The 22378-nt window shown below is 37.4% G+C and overlaps 6 protein-coding genes across 9 annotated transcripts; 2 read left to right on the plus strand and 4 right to left on the minus strand.

Annotated features, from left to right (window-relative positions):
* Positions 1–3117: 3117 nt before the first annotated feature.
* Positions 3118–3522, minus strand: LOC147289148 (heat shock cognate 70 kDa protein-like). Its single transcript, XM_086234761.1, has one exon. It carries the CDS (start codon positions 3520–3522, stop codon positions 3118–3120), a length of 405 nt encoding a protein of 134 aa, XP_086090887.1.
* A 2346-nt stretch (positions 3523–5868) lies between these two features.
* On the plus strand, positions 5869–11703 carry LOC147289149 (uncharacterized). 3 transcript variants are annotated; one of them, XM_086236945.1, is made up of 7 exons: positions 5869–5951; positions 6491–7184; positions 7467–9073; positions 9209–9385; positions 9529–9703; positions 9801–10478; positions 10559–10710. In XM_086236945.1, exons 2-7 carry the CDS (start codon positions 6506–6508, stop codon positions 10570–10572), a joined length of 3330 nt encoding a protein of 1109 aa, XP_086093071.1. In that variant the 5' UTR covers positions 5869–5951; positions 6491–6505; the 3' UTR covers positions 10573–10710. The 3 variants fall into 3 exon arrangements, with proteins under 3 accessions (XP_086093071.1, XP_086093070.1, XP_086093069.1); XM_086236944.1 differs by having other exon boundaries at positions 9822–11703; XM_086236943.1 differs by having other exon boundaries at positions 9801–11702.
* A 617-nt stretch (positions 11704–12320) lies between these two features.
* On the plus strand, positions 12321–13612 carry LOC147289150 (peroxidase 5-like). Of its 2 annotated transcripts, XM_086237716.1 has the most exons (4): positions 12321–12539; positions 12645–12836; positions 12930–13095; positions 13200–13612. In XM_086237716.1, exons 1-4 carry the CDS (start codon positions 12321–12323, stop codon positions 13610–13612), a joined length of 990 nt encoding a protein of 329 aa, XP_086093842.1. The 2 variants fall into 2 exon arrangements, with proteins under 2 accessions (XP_086093842.1, XP_086093843.1); XM_086237717.1 differs by lacking the exon at positions 12645–12836.
* Positions 13613–13910: 298 nt separating this feature from the next.
* Positions 13911–15454, minus strand: LOC147289151 (nascent polypeptide-associated complex subunit alpha-like protein 2). The gene is made up of 4 exons (XM_086235330.1): positions 15319–15454; positions 15095–15224; positions 14596–14714; positions 13911–14501 (listed from the first exon to the last, which is right to left on the minus strand). The coding sequence occupies exons 1-4, from the start codon at positions 15397–15399 to the stop codon at positions 14151–14153; spliced, it is 681 nt and encodes a 226-aa protein (XP_086091456.1). The 5' UTR covers positions 15400–15454; the 3' UTR covers positions 13911–14150.
* Positions 15319–17622, minus strand: LOC147289152 (uncharacterized). Its single transcript, XM_086234762.1, has 4 exons — positions 16852–17622; positions 16396–16482; positions 16121–16299; positions 15319–15611 (listed from the first exon to the last, which is right to left on the minus strand). The coding sequence occupies exons 1-3, from the start codon at positions 17620–17622 to the stop codon at positions 16156–16158; spliced, it is 1002 nt and encodes a 333-aa protein (XP_086090888.1). The 3' UTR covers positions 15319–15611; positions 16121–16155.
* A 903-nt stretch (positions 17623–18525) lies between these two features.
* On the minus strand, positions 18526–19476 carry LOC147289153 (RPM1 interacting protein 13-like). The gene is made up of 3 exons (XM_086237744.1): positions 19177–19476; positions 18783–18869; positions 18526–18678 (listed from the first exon to the last, which is right to left on the minus strand). Exons 1-3 carry the CDS (start codon positions 19474–19476, stop codon positions 18526–18528), a joined length of 540 nt encoding a protein of 179 aa, XP_086093870.1.
* Positions 19477–22378: the final 2902 nt, after the last annotated feature.

The following is a 22378-nucleotide window of genomic DNA, read 5'->3' on the forward strand; positions in this document are numbered from 1 at the left end:
ATTCATATTTAGTATAAATTAATTAATTGGCGATGGACTGACATTAATAGTCTCTATCTATCCGGCTGATTTGTAAATTACTAAGTAATGGGTTATTCAAGCATTTCGCTTTGTTATTCAATAAATTGTTTTATTTCCAAAGAAACTGCGCTAGTACTGACATCTATCTGGCCCCTTTTTCTCATTATATTCAAAATTTTCGGTAAAGATTTGACAAGTTTCTTCCTTGAAATTATTTCTTTGGTTTTATCTTGAGGAGTCAGCATGGATATGTGCATATACACTACAGATAGGTTACCAATTATTTATATACGTCATAATTTAAAAACAAGGGATTGGCCAACTTTAATTTCTGTAATTACTACTTGATCGAGTATTGCAATTAATTGAAATAGCTAGCAATTAAAAGTTATAGCATTGAAATGAATTTTAAAAAATCACAAATATATATATACATGCTACTATGCTAGCTCCTGTAAAGCAACATATATATATATATAAGGCAGACAGAGACCACATGGCATTTTTTTCCTGTGTTTGACCTGATTTGATGCCAAGCATAACTATGTGGAAGACTTTTAAGCCACTCCAGGAGGAAGAGGAGGCACATCCAAACTCGCCTTCCAATAGGTTGATGCCACATCAGAAAACAAAAAGGTTAAAAGGTGATAACAGAAAACAAAAGTCTTTGGATCAGGCGAACAAAACATGATTAGTACAACTTTAATGATTACTATTTACGCGTAAGCTGACCAAAACCGGAGTTGGGATCTAATTTCTCCATATGGTCATTTCCTTTTATATATAATGCCATCATTCTATGCCTAACCCAATATGCTTAGATTAGTCTGATTCGTGTGGAACATACCAGAAAGTTGAAAAATTTCACCACCCACCTTCCTTGCTTTGCTTAATATATTGCTTATATATATATTGAAATTATTCATGCATTTTGGCATAACTAGCACCTCCTCAACTCACCTTCAAAATCAGATTGGCTATTAATTAAACTAGTCCACACGTTACAACTACTAAAAGGGTATACATTAAGTCATTGATTGTTAGGACTTTGAAGCTAAACCCAGTTTTCTCTCTCTCTCTCTCTCTCTCTCTCTCTCTCTCTCTCTCTCTCTCTCTCTTAATTCTTAAGCATGATAAGGGTAGGCATTGCTGCAGAGCTGATAGGGTTATACACAGCAGCCCTTGAAAGGATGACAGAGCATCTCTTACCAGCAGCAGCAAGGCTCAGGAATCTTCGTTTATCTTCTCCGGCTTCCACTCACGACTCTGCTTCTTCTTTTTACCTAAATTTTTAGTTTCTCAATTCATTTCAGCTTCTTTAATTTCTTTTTCTTTGGTTCATTTACAAGTCTTTCATTGATCATATCTTCTGTATTCATTTTTTCGATGTTGTCATGTTGAAAATGGTGTGTATGTGAAATTCTTTCTTTCTTTCTTTAATTTTTAGTAATATTCTAATATATTGCACAGGCAGCAGCCTGAGAAGTCAATTTAATTGACGTGTTTGATTGAGCTCTCCGACTGTTCTTAATTTTGATGCTTTACTTTAATTGCCCCTTAATTCTTTGTAAAGGCATCAAGCAATCAATTTAATCCCCTGCCTGGCCCCTGTTGCCTTTCAAGTTTGAGATAGACCATATATTAATGTCTTAATGATCACAAAGTGACAGATTACGTGGGACCTCTACGTCTTCTTTCTGATAGTTACTCATTCTCTGTGCTTTTCGTTTTGTTTATTTCCGAGTAATTAGGTTCAACAAGGAAAACCCAACCCCTCTAGGCTCTATCTATGCATTCATCTATTCTGTATTCAAACCAAAACAAATTAACAAATTTGAAAAACACAGAGGGTAATCAAACAGATCATTAATCGGAAATTTGTACAAGAAAATTATAACTAGTCATAAATATCATATGAATTATCTATAATTCAATGTATGATATTATTGCATTAATAATGGCATAATAGCGATGGAGGCGGAGAAACCTAATTTTTATCCAACATAATTTAAGTTTGCTTTTCATTTCCTCTCCACTGACCATAACTCTCAACTAAAAAAAGAAAACAATTAATTATAAATCATATCAACAAATAAGTCATGAAAGATATTATTGATGGATTTTGAAGAAGCTTTGGTGCAGGTAAGGTTCATGCACTGCGCTCTCTTTGAGAAATGAGAACACACTGCATGTCCCTCCTCAACAAGTTCACACCCTCTTATTGAGAAGTGGGTCCCATACAACTCCCTAACCCTTGTTCTCATCTCAGGATGCATCTAATCTAGCTAGCTTGTTGATCGAGTAATTGACAATGAAATCAATGAAGCTCATATACTTCATAGGGGCTCAACTAATGCAATTATATATTTGAGGCAACCGTCACCGCTTCTATATTTGAGAAACTTATGTCTCCTCTGTTACCGTTATGCTTGTCCATATGGTGTCATCACATTTGAGGCAACCATCACCGCTTCTATATTTGAGGACCTTATGTCTCCTCTGTTGGACAAGTGTGTGTCCCTTGCTGCAGAGTATTTGCATTTTGCTGGGATTGTGGAAAACAGTAGTGTATGTGATGTTATGTTATGTTTGGTTCTAGCAGATTTCCTATGTTAAAGGTATGGCTCTATCAACCGAGATGAGGCTGTACGTTGCTTATGGTGCAGCTGTATTGGCTGCAAAATTAAGTGGTGTTGAGAAGCTGTCTGAACTAGTGGTATGTGATGTGAGTTCTTTTACGATTGATATGAAGAAGAGTGGAGGTATAATATATGGATGAGTTAATTCCAAGAAACACTTCCATTCTGACCAAGATGGCGAAATTGGAGGTGTTTCCTAGGCCCCTGTCCTTTACTTGCTCGGGCAACCAATGCGCATACTTCTTACAACTATATGAAGGTGAGGAGGAGAGCTCTGATGACATCAAATTTTGCGGGAAAGTAACACTTTCTGTTTCTCTAGCTCATCCTAGAACCATTAATATATGCTTTGGCATAGATGATAATGGTATAGTGAATGTCTATACAAAGGACATCACTATTACCATTGAAAAGGGAAGATTATCCCTTCAAGAAATTAACAATATGGTCACTCACATCACATATATACTACTAGTTCAGGCAGTTTCTCAGTACCACTTAATTTTGCAGCCAATACAGCTGCACCATAAGCAACAGCCTCATCTTGGTTGATAGTCTCGCAGAAGTTCATTAATCCAAGGTGCTCTTGCAAGCATTCCTTTATCATAGGAAATCTACTAGAACCACCCAGAAGCACAACATCACATGCACTACTGTTTTCCAACATCCCAGCAAAATGCAAACACTCTGCAGCAAGGGACACACACTTGTCCAACAGAGGAGACAGGTCCATGGACAAGCATAATGGTAACATCCTTAGTTTATCCTTTGCCCTACAAGATGTTCTCAAGTGCGCAAGACCCATTGCATTTCCGCTAATGTCTTTATTGTGCTTTTCCCTAAACTGCTTAACACCGTGCATGATGATCAGTCTGTCGATCGAACTCCATTCCTCCAAATTGGATGTCTCCAACAGTAGACTTCACCTCAAAGACACCCCGAGATCAAAAATCAACACATTGTTCTTTTTAACAATAGTCTAAGACGCATCAGGCCTGCAATGGCCTTGAGAGTCATTAAAGCAGGCAGGGACGGTAACAACTGCAATCTTCACACAAAAAAATAATTTTTTAATAGAGACTTAAAAAATATACGATTCGAATAATTAAAATCTTATATGGAGTAGTTCCCGTTAAAAATTTGTGTGGCGTAAAAAATGATATGTCATCCACCCCCTATATGTTATGTTATGTGAACCTGAACTTATAAACCAAAGCACCAATCCCCTGCCTGGCCTGTTGCCATTCAAGTTTGAGATAGACCATATGTTAATGTCTTAATGATCACAAAGTGACAGATTATGTGGGACCTCTACGTCTTCTTTCTGATAATTACTCATTCTTTGTGCTTCCGAGTAATATATTAAGTTCAACAAGGAAAAGCCCAACCCCTCTAGGCTCTATCCATGCATTCCTATATTCTGTATTCAAACCAAAACAAATTTGAAAACCACAGAGCGTAATCAAACTGATCGTTAATGGGAAATTTTTACAAGAAAATTATAGCTAGTCATAAATATCATATGAATTATATATGTATGATATTGCATTAATAATGGCATAATATCAATCGAGGCGGAGAAACCTAATTTTCCAACATAATTTAGGTTAATTTGCTTTTCATTTCCTCTCTACTCATAACTCTCAATTAGGGGTGGGCACGGTACCGTATGGGACGGTATGAGCCCATACCGATACCATACTGAAATTTTTATTCGGTATGGTATTGACATTTTTAAAATTTGTACCATACCATACCAATGTTCTATAAATTCAGTATGGTTCGGTATGATTTTGGTATGTGCCAAAATTTTAAACTTCTTTTTGTTTTTGTTTTTTTTTCAAAAAATAACATTTAACAACCAAAAAGACATACTCTTAATCCTTTGCACTTTTATTCTTACATATTAATTGTCAATCCTTTACTAGTAATTGTCTAACTCTAATATTACATTGTAAATATTTGGCTGTATAGAATTAGAAATCACAAACAATAACAGCATATAATAGAATGCAGTGTGCACTGAGTTATTCAGTTACAACTTACAAACAAGAAATATTTTTTCCCAACCTGACAGTCCTCAAAACCAAAATAGTTAAGCCCTATGGCTTATTACAAAGTACAAACAGTCAAAAAAACAATAGTAGTGCTTAGCCTTATGAGTTAAATACTTGCAGACTGCAACATCACCAAACAGTCTACACTATTTTCCCTTTCCCTTTGCCCAAATAGCCACTAATATGGCAATCTCTAATTAAAAAAATATTAAATAATTAAATTAAATATAATTCGGTACGGTACGATATATTACGGTATTGAAAGTTTCATAGCTATACCATACCGATTTATAATCGGTACGGTACGACATGGTACAGCTTCGGTTTCGGTATTTCGGTAGTAAATGCCCACCCCTACTCTCAACTAAAAAAAGAAAACAATTAATTATAAATCATATGTTCATAATTTCATATCAACAAAGAAGTCATAAAGATATTATTGATGGATGTTGAAGAAGCTTTAGTGCAGGCCGGTAAGGTTCATGCTCTGCGCTCCCTTTGAGAAATGAGAACACACTGCATGTCCCTCCTCAACAAGTTCACACCCTCTTATTGAGAAGTGGGTCCCATACAACTCCCTAACCCTTGTTCTCATCTCAGGATGCATCTAATCTAGCTTGTTGATCGAGTTTGACAATGAAATCAATGAAGCTCATATACTTCATAGACTAATGTCCAGTCCTAGCAATTATTGCTAGCTAGCCTAGCTGCAATTCTTCATGGCCAAAAACAAAAAAAGCCTAGCTGCAATTCTTTAAATGAGTGACAAAGTGTGCATGCATGGACAATTGGACACAACATGATCGACGACCAACCCTTAGAAGGTCAAGCTTTTTTACCTCTTTTGGAATTTAAATGATTACTCATTCGTGAATCAATAGAGAGGACCTATTAGATTCATATGGATATATAAATGGGGAAGAAACAAAACCCTGTTCTCTAAAAAAGGGCGAAATGAAGAAGAAACAAAACCCATGACATGATAATTAAGTAGGAAATTAACAATTAAATAAGAAAATGGGGAAGAAGAGCAAAATGTTAAAAAGCATGAGGAGGTAAATCAATTATGTTCAATTACGGGGGCTTCTTTGAAAATAAGTGAAAAACTAAGGCCAAAACTCGAAAGAGTGACTTTAATCAAAATTGGCTTCCTTCTCTTGGACGGTGAAGACCCAGACGACTGCCACCACTGGCTCTCTCTCTCTCTCTCTCTCCGTCTCTCCTCACTCTTCTGGTATGAATTTCTCTGCAATTCATGAAAAATCTCAGATTTCTTACGAAATCCAAAAGGATTGGTATGGTGTCAATAGAAATATAGAAATTGAAAGATTCCAGATTGGTTAATAGATATTTGCTGTGTGTTTTTTTTCTTGTATATTAATTCATTATTCATTATTTGGGTTTGTAGGAGTACAACTTAGTTTAGCAACACAACTATATATACATTTTATACTAGTGTTTTGTAAATTTTATTGCTTCTGTGTAAATCTCTACTTTTAATTGTGCGATTGCTGAGACGAACGATTAGATCGTCCTCTCTTTGTAAGGCTTTCATTTTCTTTTTCGTACGATTCTCAAAAAAATCATATTTTTTTCCTTGATTTACTGTATGTTATTATATGTTCTATATGTTGTTGGATGAACGTCTTCTTCATCAATCTTTAATGCGTTAGGGTTATTTTTGAACTTTTTAGCTCTGATTATCATTTCAAGTGCTCTTACTTGATGTAAATTTTGGTGGGTCTTGATCAATTTACTTAATTTTTGTGTTAGAACCAAATTCTAAGAATGACGGGATATGGGTCTTATGGAATTGGAGGACCTTATCCATCATCTTCTTCGAGTTTATCGGCTTTAGCACCGCCTTTTACGGTTGATCGGTCTATTCCCAAACCCATTTCAAGCCCACTTGTGGATGTGACTGAGCCACCTTATGTTGCCCCCTCAAATTCTTCTTTGCACAATTGGCTCCCTTCTCCCACAACAGGGTCCAATTTCTTCGCCAGTTCCACCCCAGAATTTGATTCAACGCCTTCATCAAGTGCGTATAGATATGCAAGCTTGCCAACTGTTGACTCATCCAATAGAAATTTGCCTCCTGTGAACACTATTACTGCAGCTTCATCCACTGCATTCACATATGATGTTGCTGCTACTACTTTTGTTGAAGCTAAACCGTATTATCCCTCTTATTTATCGCCTACAATTCACGGTGATAGTCCCTTGGTGGTTTCTGATCAGCCTAGTTATGATTGGCTATCTACTTCTCATTTTGCTCCATTGGATGGGCCCTCTCACAAAGATTACACTCAAAGACCGTCTGGTTCAAAGTATACAGCGCAGTGGGGTGGCCTTTGGAATGGAATGGCAAAGTGGGAGCAGGGTAAGCAAGGAGAATTTGATGGAAGTTTCTGCTCAAAGGAGACAGATGTATCTGGTTCTCTATACAAGAATTACATGAACCAAGGTATGTATTCTCTACAGTCATGCATCTATGGAATTTTTTCAGTGGTAATGTTTGTGGAAGCTAATTTTAACTTTTCTTTGTCTTAGTATGCTTCAATGTAAATGTCTCATTTCTGTCTCTGATGTATTTCTCTCTGTTGTAAAATTCCTTCACGTTACTCATGATCATGCTACTTCTTCTTTGCTTTGCATGCTGCACTTTCAACGGTATTTAAAAGTAATAGGATGACTTTGTGATTATTTTCCTACTCTATTTCCCCCCCTAATATTGTGTATTATGCAGAACCTCATTCCTCAAATAGCTTGAACTCATGTGAAGAAGCATGCCATGGCATCAATATTCTGGGTTGGGATGGATCTGTAAATGCAGAGCCCTTAGGTGATAAATCCTTTGTTGGGAAAAATTCCAAATTCATCCCTACCGACTTTTCAAAATCCATCATGGGACCCCCTTCTGTAGTTCCAGAAACCCATCTTAAGGCACTATCCTCACAATTTGTCACAAAGACCACAAACTGTAAAACACCATTCAGTGTCTCCTGTGAGAAACAACAGTATGATGCTGGTCTAGATGATATTACATCCATTTCGAAGTCTTCCCCTGCCTTTGTCATCAGACCACCAGCTATTGGCACTAAATCTTTAGAACCAGAGATAGGTCTTTTCAAAAGGTTGAATTCCAGAAATGATGTAGCTGTTACAGATCATGGTGATTGTTACCCCTCTTTTGTAAAGGAGTCTTATCTGCCACAAAGTTCTGAAGGCAAAGTTCTTTTTGATTCAAGCCAACTCGGCATTCACCTTGGAACAAATGATCCCTTCTTTGTGGAATTGTCAACAACAAGAAACAAAGAGCTGTCAAATAATAAAAGTATCAGCAAGGATGCCTTGGGTCATATGTTCACAGAAAAACCTGGACTTGAAAATTCTCATATTAGTCCTGATGGTTTTAATGTGGCACTTAAGACCAACGAATCCATCAATTCTTTTCTGAATTCATCTGAGAATTTAGATCCTAATAACCCATCTGTGGACTCACCATGCTGGAAAGGAGTTTCTGGTAGTCATTTTTCTCCATTTAAAGCATCTGAAGATGGAGTTCTAGAACAATTGCCAAAACTAGAGGACTGCAGTGGCTTGAATCTTCAAATGCCACTTATCTTTCCCCGAAACGCTGGTGAAAGTGTTTCTTCCCAAAAGCCTATTAAGAACACAGTTGGATACCATGAATTTGGATGGATGGAAAATGAATGGACACTTCCTTTGAAGAGATCTTCAGTTGAAAATTCAGCTTTTGGAGAACATAAATTAGATAATACCGTGAAGACCACCTATCATTCAGAAAGAAGCCATGATAGAGGACTTCAAAGCTACAGTGTTATCCATAAATCAGGGAATGGAGACAAGTCCTTGGGTCTCTTTGAGCATTCTCATGCCATGCAACAAGGTCATGGAGAAGGTGGATCAACAACTGAAGCAAAGAACACAACATGGAGTTGTGGTGCAGATGTTAAGTTGAATATCAATGACCCCATGGAATATGGTTCATCGCCTGTCGCTTCTCCTGCTGTTGAAAATATGTTGTGTTCTCCTTCTGTAGAGGATACTGCTACTAAGCTTACCAAATCAAATGGGGAAGAATCAGTTCTAAAAATGGATGTCCAGAGGCTGGTTAATACGATGAATAGCCTGTCAGAAATTCTGCTTATTAATTGTTCATTCAGTTCGTATCAATTGCAGAAAAAAGATCTTGAGGCCCTAAAAGCTGTGATCAAAAACCTGAATTTCTGCATATTAAAGAATGATGGAAAACGGTTGCTGATGGAAGAATCACCATCCTTCCAGCAGAATACTTCTCGGTGTAGTGGAGAGTTAAGTGAGCATCATAAGGTAAGTTTTTTTAATTTTTTTGAATTTTTTAGCAAGACTATATTCTCTGATGAGCAATGGGTGTTTTTTGATGCGTTACTTACCACCTCATACTCCTGCATGATAATTTTTTGCTTGGCTGAATAATTTGTTCAGGTTGTGAATGCAGACAGTCCTCAGTTGACCAAAATATTTCCCCCTAACATTCAGAATCCACTTGATCTTCAGGATCCACTTAAGCTTTATAAATCTGTTAAGAATAGCGATGATGTTAGAGATTCTGTTTCTGTGAAAAGTGACGTAGACATGATGAAAGAAGATAAAATGACTGAGGTACTCTCACTCTCACTCTCTCTCTATCTTGGTCTTGTATACTAATATCATAAAATAAAATGTTAAGTTGTTTTCTTCCCATTGAGGGATGAGGAAGTATAAAAGATTACTTAGTTATCTTGTTATGGACCATGATTTTCTAGGCTCTAAAGAAGATTCTTAGTGAGAATTTTCATGTTGAGGAAACACACCCTCAGACTCTCTTGTACAAGAATCTATGGCTTGAGGCTGAAGCTTTATTATGTTCAACAAATTATAAAGCTCGTTTTAATCGCATGAAGGTTGAAATGGATAAGTGCAAGGCAGACAAATCCAAAGGTATTGCATGTATCATCGTAGTTTTTTTTTTTTACCTTAAGGATAAATTTTTATCTTTTCTGATTCTCTTTATTTTATTTCACATTTCCTTTTTCAGATGTGCTTGAATATACTGCAGATATGATGAAGCAATCAAGATCTGGGGTTTCCCCTGATTCAAACCCAGTTGACAAATTGACACCCGAGGACCAGGGCTCTACAAAGTCAATTCTCCTGGATTTACCTATAGTAAACCAAGAAGATGATGTTATGGCCAGATTTCATATCTTGAGGACCCGTGTTGAGAACTCAAATTCCATTGATGCTGCCCATGTGGATGAATCCAGCTCCAAGGTTTCTCCTGAACCCAACAAGGTAGACAAAATTGCACCTGAAGCAAATGGTAGCCCACCACCTGGTATCTCAATCCAGGATTCTCCCATATCAAGCACCACTGGCCTGACAAATGATTATGAGGCTTCTGTTATGGCCAGATTTCATATCATAAGAAACCGGGTTGAGAAATCAAAATTCATTAATGCTGCCAATGTGGAGGAACCATCCAGCTCAAAGGTGTCTCTTGAACCCGAGATTGATGATGTCGCACCTGAAACATGTGATAGCTCAATGCCTGAGTTCAACATCCCAGATTCTCCCGTTTTAAGCACAACCAGCCAAGCAAATGATTTCGAGGGTTCCGTTATGGCCAGATTTCATACCATTAAATCCCGGGTTGACAATTGTAGTGACATGCATAAAGAAGGGCAACTGCCAGAAATTGATCTTGGATATGCTGGTAAGAGAAACCTTAGGCCAATTATTAGCAAGAGATCAGAGGATGGAAGTTCAGATGTAAAAGAGCAACCTATTTTGCAGAGCCACAAAGCTGACACTAGTGAAGACAAGTTAGTTGCTGCGAGGGAGTTCCGTCTGTTCGTTGAGGATGATCCAGGGACACAACATCACAGGATCCATAGGCCTGCAAATCAGCTTCCTGCAGCTTGGCATGATAGCTCTTCATCGGATTGGGAACATGTCATGAAAGAGGAGCTTTGGGGGCAGAACTGTTGAACATGATGCTGTCAACCCAAATATTCCTGGGGGGTGAATGACTCATCTTCTTTGCCAGACATCATACAATGACTGAGTACATTGTCGTGGTTGTTGCTTCGAAGAGTATATAACTCTCTAAACTTCTAAGTCTAAAATTTAAAAACTAAAAAAAAAAAAAAAAAACTTGGTTTAAGAAAGTGAGTAAATAACTCTGATAATGATATTCCTGTACAAAGCTTTTGGACTTATTTAAATATTCGGAACATATGTGTTCTATAATTTGTCATAATCATTCTCTTAATTATCATCATAATCATCAAATCTTGCTGTCTCTCTGTCTTGTGTGGACACATACACGCTTGCATTTTGTAATGAACGTTGTAGTTTCAAACAGATCCAAATGTATGATTTTGTACATATGATAAACACTATAGAAACATGCCCCTGAGAATAACCAAAAATGAAACCGAAGCTAGTTCCCTCCAAAGACACCTCGTTGGTGGGAAAACAATATTGTAACTGTGCAATCCAATGACCCCCCCTGTTCCGTGTAGCACGTTCTGGAATATATAATCTTTGGTTACCAAAAATCTTTCTGAAAAACATTTTTACAAGTTGAACATTTTAAAAGCTTTTTACGGTATGCAAATGGACCCTGATGTGTTAGGGGATTGATAGATAGATAACTTGTAATAATTGTTTGGTCTTTTTAACGTGGGCATGCCCAAATATCGTGGTTCACTAGCTTCACTCGTCCATTCCAAAGCCATCTCCAGGCATATCAGCTGCTATTCTATCTACCCGGGTACTGGATCCTGGTCTTTGAGCTAACTTCTAGAGAGCAGCAGTGTCGGCATTTTAAGGAAAGCTTGTGCACTATTTCATTTATTCAAATTCGGGTTTACTCCGAATCTCATTTTGTTCTCACAATATGTAAGATATTGACATTTATACTAGCACATAAATTGATGAACAAATTCGATGGCTGTTGCATTATTCTAAGAATACAATGTGCGTTTATTTTATTAATTTTCATGTAATTTTTTCTGGAGACAAATCTCATTGTTATCAGCTTTCGGTCTCAAACTTTTTGATCCGACACAGAAATCAAATATAAAAACTATATCTTTAACAAGTACCATTTGGATTTTGTTGCTCTCTAGTCAACCTTGAGACATAATCGTGATTCAATTCGACGTAAATCTTGTTAGTGGCTTTTAATATGATACAATATTAACAGTAGAAGCTAGTTAATTATATATAATTATATATAGTCATCCATATTAACCCACTCTACTTGTCCTCTTCGATCTACTTGCTCAAATTACATGTAAGCTTTGACTAAGTAACAATGACATCAATTCCAGCTTAGTGACTTGGTGACTTAGTGAGTGCCTGCCTTCTCACTTGCCACTGCAGCTAGCAGCCTAGCAGGTTGCTTAATTTCCTGCCTATACCTCATTATTAATAGAAATTAATTCACAATTAATTAACTACTCCATGCTTTTCCAGCTATAAATATTAGCCATTATCTCATTGGCCTATAAGTAATTAGCTAGTGTGTGATAATTAACAAGTAAAGAAAATGAGTCCACAAAATCTAAATTGCGTGTCTATAGTTGTAGTTGCCGCAGTGCTTTTGTTATGTCAAAGTGTTCATTCACAGCTCCAAGTTGGGTTTTATACAACTTCATGTAACTTAGCAGAGTTAATCGTTAAGGACGAGGTTAGAAAAGGGTTCAGTAGGGATCCAGGAGTGGTAGCTGGTCTTGTGAGATTGCACTTTCATGACTGCTTTGTTAGAGTAAGAATGTCATAAAATATGTCTTCATTTGCACTTTCATGTTACTCTTATAAACGTCTTTGTTAGAGTAAGAATGTCATTTCTTCTTTGCTCCTTAATTCTCAGGGTTGTGATGCATCAGTGCTGATTGATTCGACTCCATCAAACACCGCAGAAAAAGATTCACCTGCGAACAACCCAAGTCTTCGAGGATTTGAAGTCATTGACAATGCCAAGGCCAGACTTGAAGCTGTGTGCAAAGGTGTTGTGTCATGCGCTGATATAGTTGCGTATGCAGCAAGAGATAGCGTAGAAATAGTAAGACATCTCCTTTAATTTTGTGATTAGGCTTCATCTCGTAATGCATGGTTCCTTAATTTGTATGATCAATTTATATAATTCTCCATGCAGACCAGAGGGCTTGGTTATGACGTTCCTGCTGGAAGAAGAGATGGCAGAATTTCATTAGCTTCAGAGACATTCGCAAACTTACCTCCTCCATCATTCAATGTCAACCAACTCAATCAACTTTTTGCAAACAAGGGTTTCACACCAGAAGAAATGGTTACCCTCTCTGGTAATTAACAACTCTGAATTAATTGTTCCTTAATTGAATGAAAATGGTATTATTAAGACAAACAGCACAGCGATTAATAAATCAGATCATGTTGTGATGTACAGGAGCACACACCATTGGCCGCTCTCATTGCACTTCTTTCAGTAGTAGACTGTACAATTTTAATGGAACATCAAGGCAGGACGCAAGTTTGGATCCCGGGTACACAGCTCAGTTGAAGAGGCAGTGCCCACAAGGCACCACAAACCCAAACTTGGTGGTTCCGATGAACCCTGCCAGCCCTGCCATCACTGATACCGGCTACTACCTTGACATTCTTGCGAATCGAGGGTTGTTCACATCAGACCAAACTCTTCTCACAAACCCAGCAACCGCAAACCAAGTGAATCAAAATGCAAGGAACCCCTTCCTTTGGAGGAGTAAATTTGCTGCTGCAATGGTGAAGATGGGCCGACTTGGTGTCCTAACTGGCAATGCCGGTGAGATTCGAGCAAATTGCAGGGTATTTAACAGCTAGAGAGTTTTACAAACGTACTCTTCAAGCTTAAACACATACCAAAAAATGCTTCAGCCTTTTCAATTCTAGTAATTCAGTTGTTTTCTTGTGCTTCTATTAGTTTTGATTACATAACAAGCAGTAAGCACCTTGCCTTTAGGCACTATCATTTGATCTAGTAATACAAACTGACCTGTTAACCACTTAAGTTCAAAAAATTGACAAATTATAACACCATTACACACAAATATACTTAATAAATGAAGCAGAAAAAGTGAAGACCCGAGCAAAAATATACTAATTAATGAAGCAGACAACAAGGCCATCAAAATTTGATGAATAATTGAAACCTTAATAACTCATGAGTGAAGACCTCAGCAAAACTGAAGACCCTCACTGTGAATGTCTCGAGTTCAAAAATATAAAAATAGCATAATGCAGCCACCACATATAGATGGGCGTCCAATTGAACTAAATTAACTAATGACGACATCGATTCAAAAAAACTCATCATCAAGTAAACATTGAGCATGAGGAAGGACGATTATGATTCCCCAAATTAAGTGGTGAGCTCCATGATAGCACTGACGATGTCCCCATTGTGAGTCTTGAGAGCCTTAACAGCCTTGCTCCTTGACACCCCAGCCTGTGTCATGACCAAATCAATGTCCCTAGGTTCCACGCCGGTTTCATCAACCTCTTCCTCCTCTTCATCTGCCTGAGCTCCGGCAGCTGCTGCAGAAATCTCTGATTTTGCCATCACAGAGCTCATGTCTGGCATCCTGAACTGCTGGGCAGCCTGTGTCTGCAACTGAGAGCTTAAATCCTCTATCTTTGCCTCACCAAATATGACATAGGTCTCAGAATTTGGACTCTTGAAGACATCTGGTTTCGAGATGAAAAATAGTATCTGAAACACCCGGCCCAAAAAGAAAAAATGAATCAATATCATGCATCATACAACCAGATCAATTACATGAACATGAAGTCAAACAGAAACTTACATTTTTAGTTCTCTTGATGGTGACCCTACTGACACCCGTAACAGGTTTCATGCCCAGCTTCAACATTGCTTTGCGACTCTTCTTCTCACTTCTGCTCTGCTTTGAAGCCTCATTTCCACCTGCCACTCACTCTCTCATTAAGACCACTTGAAGGGCATTATATATTAAATATTCATTGCAATTGAAGAGCAAAAATCGCCAAATGAACAAAGCAGTTGTACTACATAATGAACCAAAATGGCACTGCATCCATTATTTCAGTAATTCTTATGCATTCTTTTATTTTCTACCTATATATATATGCTCCAAGCAGCCATCATGGCCTAAATACAATACAGTAATAAGAAATCCAAAGGTAGATATAATAACTCATGGCCCATTCCACTAAATCAGTCAGATAAAGCAAACAAACGACGTGAAATGACAAATATGCCCTAGAATCGAACAATGAACACCATAGCAATGAAAACCCTCTTTCAGAAGGAGATAAAAGGAGCACCTTGAGCGCCATCTTCCTTGTCATCGTCATCGTCATCATCGTCGTCGTCATCGTCGTCGTCGTCGTCGTCCTTGTCTTCGTTGTCGTCCTTCACATCCTCAACCACGACTTCATCCTCGTCCTTGTTGTTCTGCAAACAGTTGAATATTTAAATTATAAATAAATTAATTAATAATTTTATTGTATCATGAGACAGTCCTAAATAGAAAAGAGAGGAGGGTGACCAGATGAGAGTTCTTGAGGGGTTGGTCGGAGGAGAGGACCTCCTCGGCCAGCTCCGCCTGAACGAGTGGCGCCGGCGACATCTTCTTGGGTTGTTGGTCTAATGAGCAAAGCAAGCTAAGACAGGATTGGGGGGTGGGGGGCACTCTCACAGTCTCACGCAGCAGTCGATAGGGATGGGATGGGATGCCTTTTCTGTTATATGGAGAGGTTTTGTGTTCGCAAGGGTTTCGCTTTCCGATTATATGGGCCGACCTTTGGGCTTATCCTCGTACCTTTCATTCATTTCTGGGCCCTACGCCAAGCCCATTCATTAAATCACGCATTTTGCAATATTTCACGTCTGTGGCTTTTTTTTTTAAAATTGCTTTCATGTTTGTGAGTTGGTGAACATGAACGCGAAGGAACTTCATTTTCTAATGATAAAAAAAAAAGGCAGCGAGTCTTTTATCTACTTTACAGATATGACTGCGTAGATAATCCATGCCATGTGGGATATATAATTCTGATGAACTCTAAAAACGATTAAGGTTGAAATTGCTCAGAACAAAATAAATCAAAGCCAAGAATGCTTCTTCTGCATCATATCATAAAACAACTTTCCTCCCTCCAGATAAATTGAACTAATAAAACTCCATTCATCTTTTCAAGTCAACATATTAGAAACCATAACCCCAAAATAAATAAATAAACAGTTGATTAGTAGTAACTCTACATCATAGATTCATAAGTACCCCCTATGAACAAAATTTTATTCGAATTTGGCCCTAATAGCAAAACAGTTCATTTGACCATCTCATTTACCATTAACTGCAATATGGCTTAAAGCAAGAGTTGGTTCATTTCTTAGCCACTGCTTGTTTTTTTGTCAACTGCCTTGTGTACTTCCAGTAGTCATTGTGCTCAGAAGCATGGCAATGTGCTATTTTAGGGGTTCTCCATAACTTACATGGAGCTGCTGAATCGCAAACATAGCAGTAGCACTGCATACAATTATTAGTCAATTCAATTTAATATCATGTTAAACAGAAGAAATGGGATCATACATACAAATATTTTTAGATTATAAACTCCATTACCAGCTCACAGTAGCTTTCATGAGGTGTTGTCTTAAAAGGAAAATTCAGACAGAGATGCCTTGAATGTGGATAATCTCTACAAGCAACCTACACGTCAACAACACAAATACAGACAGTGCTTAGTATATTCACAAAACTAGATGTAAATGCAATCCATTGCCCTCCATTCAATGTTTGGCTTCCAACAAAATTTGGAATGAAAAATGAATAAGTAACATCTTTTTTTATGTTTTAGATTTCTCGGGTTTCAGTTTCAGACTATAAACAGATAAATACTAATTGGCTTCTTCTTTTTTTTCGAGAACTAGAATGCTCGTAGTCAAAATGGGGTTATGATTTCACATTCCTCTGTTCACCTACATTTCCCAGCAACCAAACAGGGTAACAACGTAAGAAAATTGATTAAACAAAAGAAAGGCACGGAGATATCAAATGGGTGATGGGGAAAATTCAAACCTGGCCTTTCTCAGCAACAACAGCGAGGTCAGTAGCATCATCATTATCAGCAGCACCATTTCCAAATACAGATAACTTGGACAATTGAATGGGCTCAAATGGGTCGAAATCTAAGATGAAACAGTCCTCGCCTTGTTCAAAATGTTTGACATCCCCCTTTTTCTTGACACAGAGAATGTGTCTGATGGGAGACTCATCAGCTTTCTTTGAGGAAGACCATGTTCTCTGAATCACGTTGTTTTTTTTCTTATCGTATGAGGGGGTTGATATCACTATGGCTTTCTTGCCCTTTTTACCCATTCTCTCTCTCAGTCTCGCTCTCTCTATCTCACTGGCTCTTGCTCTCTCTATCTCTCTGGCTCTCGCTATCTCTATCTCTCTGGCTCTCGCTATCTCTATCTCTATCTCTCTCGCGCTTGCTCTTGCTCTTGCTCTCGCTCTCTCTTCCTCTCTCGCTATCTCTGTCTCTCTAGCTATCGCTCTCGCTATCTCTATCTCTATCTCTCTCGCGCTTGCTCTTGCTCTTGCTCTCGCTCTCTCTTCCTCTCTCGCTATCTCTGTCTCTCTAGCTATTGCTCTCGCTATCTCTATCTCTATCTCTCTCGCGCTTGCTCTTGCTCTTGCTCTTGCTCTCGCTCTCGCTCTCTCTTCCTCTCTCGCTATCTCTGTCTCTCTAGCTATCGCTCTCGCTCTCTCGCTTTTGGATGAACAAGGCCAAGGGTTTGAACCGTTTTGAATCATTTGAGCAAAAGTAGAAGCGCTTTTAATCATGGTTGCGTTTGTGTGGGGATTCTGAGTACTCTCTTTGGTGAAGATTGACTCACATCGTCGCACTTTAAATAGACTGCAATCTTGTGTGTAAATGACGGCACTTCTGAGATATTTGGGACAATGGCGGCACTGCGTCTCGTGGACCCCGCTATCGTTTTCTTTTTGATTGGCCAGCCCAAAAATATAAATGGACACCTCAAGGCTCAAGTCTCATCTGGCCCAGTGCCAAATCCAAAACCTACACATTAATTAATAGTATTGATGACGCTTTCATTGGTCGGAGTTTTGGGGTCACGGAATATAGTATGAGAGTTTTATTATTAAAAATATTAGTTTGGGAGATAAAGTGTTTAACTCCCAATAAGTCAGGGGATAAATTGTAACTAACCCTTTAGATAATGCCTCCATATAGGGTTTATCCATATGAAGTCAAATGTGACATTGTTGGGTGACTAATGAAACCTCGGGTCGTGACCACTTCTCCTTTCAGTGTTGGAGAGAGAAGAGAAGAAAATAAAGAAAATGGATCATCAGTCAAAAATGAGTGCTTCCTTGAAAATGACTCCTGGAATCACAATGGAAGATAATTGTTATGTTAGCACAAAATTAACTTATATAGTGGAGAGTGGAGAGAAGAGTTGTTCATCTACTTAAATTTTCCTTCAGATGAACTGAACAAGAAGACGTTTGATTCATTTTCTCCACACATCATAATACCATTAGTAACTCTACATCTTTTCAAGTCAACATACTAGAAAGTTAGAAACCCACTTCAAGTACCCCCTATGAACAAAACTTTGCACTTGAATTTGACCTTCTAATGGCAAACAGTTCACTTTTCTAGGTATTTCTCATATACCATTAACTGCAATATGGCTTCAAGCAAGAGTTTACTCAGTTGAATCATTTGGTAGCTGCTCTTTGCTGTTTCCTCAAATCCCTCCTTTTCGACTTCCAATCCTCAATGTGCTCAGAAGCATGACAATGTGCTATTTGATTTTGAGGCAGTGTCCATGACTTACATGGAGCTGCTGAGTCACAAACATAGCAGTAGCACTGCCATACAATTATTGGTGAATTCAATATAATGTCATGTTAAACAAAGGAAATGGGATCCTATCATATCAAGAACAAATATTGTAGAGTGTAAACTCTATTACCAGCTCACAGTAGCTCTCATGAGGTGTTGTCTGAAAAGGGAAATTTAGACAGAGATGCCTTGAATGTGGATAATCTCTACAAGCAACCTACACATGAACAATTCAAATCAAGACAGTGCTTTAATATATACACAAAACCAGTCAACCCCTCTTCCTCGGCATAAATGGATGTAAATGCAATCCATTGCCCTCCATTCAATTTTTGGCTTCCAACAAAAATTCAAATGAACCTAGCGTTTTATGTTTTTTTTTTTCTTTCTTTTCAGGACCCAAAACAAAAGTCCCTTTTTTAAGAAGTAGAATGGCAATAGGCAAAATGGGGTAATGATTTCCCAGAAACCAAACAGGGCAGCAAAGATACGAAATCGAAATGGGTGATGGGGAAAATTCAAACCTGGCCTTTCTCAGCAACAACAGCGAGGTCAGGAGGAGCAGCAGCAGCATTATCGAATTCGGACACAGAGAAGTTGGATAACTGAATGGGCTGAGACGGGTCGAAATCTAAGATGAAGCAGTCCTCGAGTTGTTCGAAATGTTTAACATCCACCTCTTTCTTCACACAGACAATGTGTCTGATAGGAGAGCCATCATCATCTTCCTCGGAAGAACACCAACTTGCCTGGATCACCCTCTTTTTCTTCTTCTCGCCTGAGGGAGTTGTTATATCGATCACTTTCTTGCCGTTTTCACCCATTCTCTCTTGATCACCAAAGGGTTTTGAATTCTTGTGGGTGGGGGTTTTCTGTATTCTCAATTTCTCTCTACTCTGGTAAAAAAGGCGTTTTGAGTCTGACTCACAAGAGAAACTGTGGAAAAAGGCGTTTCCGGTTACCTTACAACTGAAGGGAATGGGTGGGCTATTTTGGGCCAGGCCCACAAAGTAGTACGGTGAGTCGGTGATCATAAAGTACACGAATACGCTGCGTTTTAATGATTCTAAACGAGGGTACAATCGAAATCCCATTAAATTAAACTAAAGCCTAAAGGGAGGGAAAAAGAGCCGTTGCCAATTGAACTTCAAGTTCTGGCGCCAAAAGTACCCATCTCACTAGGTATTAATTAGGCGTCAAGATTAGGGTTTCTTTTATTTGGATTGGCTTTCCTTGTTGAATTAGGTCATAGGAATCAAGATTCTTAGGTCTATATATATATATATATCTATGGAAAACTTCCATTTGATTTTTTAATTTAACAATTTACTGAATAAAGTCTTATGATTTTTAAAATTCTAACTAAAACTTAATAATATTGTAACCATTTCATATTACATAATATTGATCCATTAATTTTAATCTTTTCACACATACCAGGCGTTGAGTCCTTAGTGGTCATTTTCGAGTGTTCGGCAATGCATTTTTACTTATTTTTAAATCTTGGTTTGTCGGCTTTATATTAAGTTTTAATTCTAAAATTTTGTCCGCCCAAAATCTCAAAGTTAAAACCTAACATGCAGTCTCTACAAATCTCATTTTATATCCTAGAAATGTATGAGGTGAACCCGTACCCTGTACCCTTAAAAAATAAAATATTAATGACATATTTCTCTGACAAAGCAATGGTCAAAAGTCTTTATTTGGACTTTATTTGGATATTAATTAGCACTGCTAGTAGCCTAGCAGTTTGCTGCTATGCCGTTGCTCATTATCAGATTGGCAGGTGCTTTGTTTTGGACTGAACCAGCCCAAAGCTAAAAATGGCAGTTGAAGCCTCAAGTCTCAGCAGGCCCAGTGCAAAATCCAAACCATGGAGCATTAAGCCTAATTGGCCCAAGAGAAAACCTTGGAGAGTTGGACAGAAAATAAATAAATAAATACATAATCAGTTGATAATGATTGCTTCACTGAAAATGACCTCCTTGAATAGTTAAATCACAATTAATGTTTATTGTTATGTTAACACGACATTTATATATATAGTGGAGAGTGGAGTTGCTTGTTCATCTAATGATTTGCTCCATAATGCATTTAGGGATTTTATTTTTTTCTCAGAGATCGTTAATAAATCATTAATACTGGACGGCCTATTAAAGAATATATAATAGACTTCTACAAAATCTGGTGCTTTAATTTTTTTAATTTTCATGTTGAATGTGCAAACTAATCAGAGTTTAGCTAATTCGTGAACTGCTATTATTATATAACACGTTGAACCAGTATTCTGATCTCTAGTAAACTAATCTACATTAGTTAATTTGATACCATTTTTGACTTGTGTCACTTTTAGTGAGTTTTCTTTTCTTAATTTTTCTTAACAAGCAAATCCGAGAAAAGAATGCAGGGTTGGTGACGAAGTTGGTAAAGGAGGTAACCTTTGGACCTTTGATTCTAAATTTTCTAAAGCTTATTTTTTGATTCTGAATTTTCTGAAGCTTATTTAATATATAATTATATATATATATATATATATATACACAAGTACACAACCATTGCTTCCAGAAAAAGAGTGGGGACTGGGGGTCAATATGTGGAATAGTACCTTTTCTGGTCACCAATAGCTGCATCCAATATTGTCTACATATATCTTCAAAGATTAGGTAAGATGTTATCCCATTTCATATTGATTTGTCAACCCCTCCCAATTGAAAAAGACCGTAATTAATATAGGTTATATTTCAATACTCTGGGACTCTGGTGTTTATTTAGTTACTAAATTCTGCAAGTGTAATTGAACAGAGCAAATGAATCCCAAAAAAAAAAAAAAAAAAAATCATTTTTCATTTCCTTGAACCATGGCTTGTGTTATTTCTGGGAATATTTACCAACTAATACCTACTTAGTTTAATTATGTCCATTGAACAACATTGTATTTGTATTTTGTAGTAAGAATGTTACAACTAAGAAACCTTCAATTTATTATGAGCTTACTTCAACAACAGTAAACAAGTAGAGAGAGAGAGAGCTAGTCTACATATTATCGACATGGACCCCATCTTAAGAACCAACTCCTTAAATCTTCAGTTTAAGTGGAATACAAGGAACTAATATTAGTAATTATTAATAATACAATATTTTTTTTGGCCAAGAATTAATAATACAATATTTGAATTATGATATTCTAGTCAGGAAGGCAGAGGATTGTTGTCTTAAGTTTGAAGTAACACCATATTGATTAGGTCCAATATAATGTCATGTATATGAAATGGGTCCACCCACTCACCTACTGATTTGATCTCTGAGCGCAACTTAGGTGGTAATTAATAAATTAAAATATAGCTAAAGAACAAGAACAACCTTAGTTTATTCACTACATTTTGTTATTTTATGACAATATTAACCATGCATGACAAACGACATCTTATTTTATGCTCCTCAAACATCCTATCTCTTTGTGTTGGGGATTGACGAAATTATGATGCTTGATTACGTATATATGTTTTATCTTAAAAATCACACGGATATATAATTATATATAGAAAAAAGATAATTTTCAGGACAAGCATATGATAAGATTTAAGAGTGGTCTTGCTGTAGATTATCTTTATACTCAGGCTCAGCTTATTATAAGCAAAACTTACAGAAGCGCTTTTCCAATTGCATATACAGTATAATATATTCATTGATGCTAAAGTAACTCATAAATGGCAATTAAAGACTGAT

Source organism: Dryas octopetala, chromosome 3, assembly GCF_963921425.1.
Source record: "Dryas octopetala chromosome 3, drDryOcto1.1, whole genome shotgun sequence".
NCBI classification, from domain to species: domain Eukaryota; kingdom Viridiplantae; phylum Streptophyta; class Magnoliopsida; order Rosales; family Rosaceae; genus Dryas; species Dryas octopetala.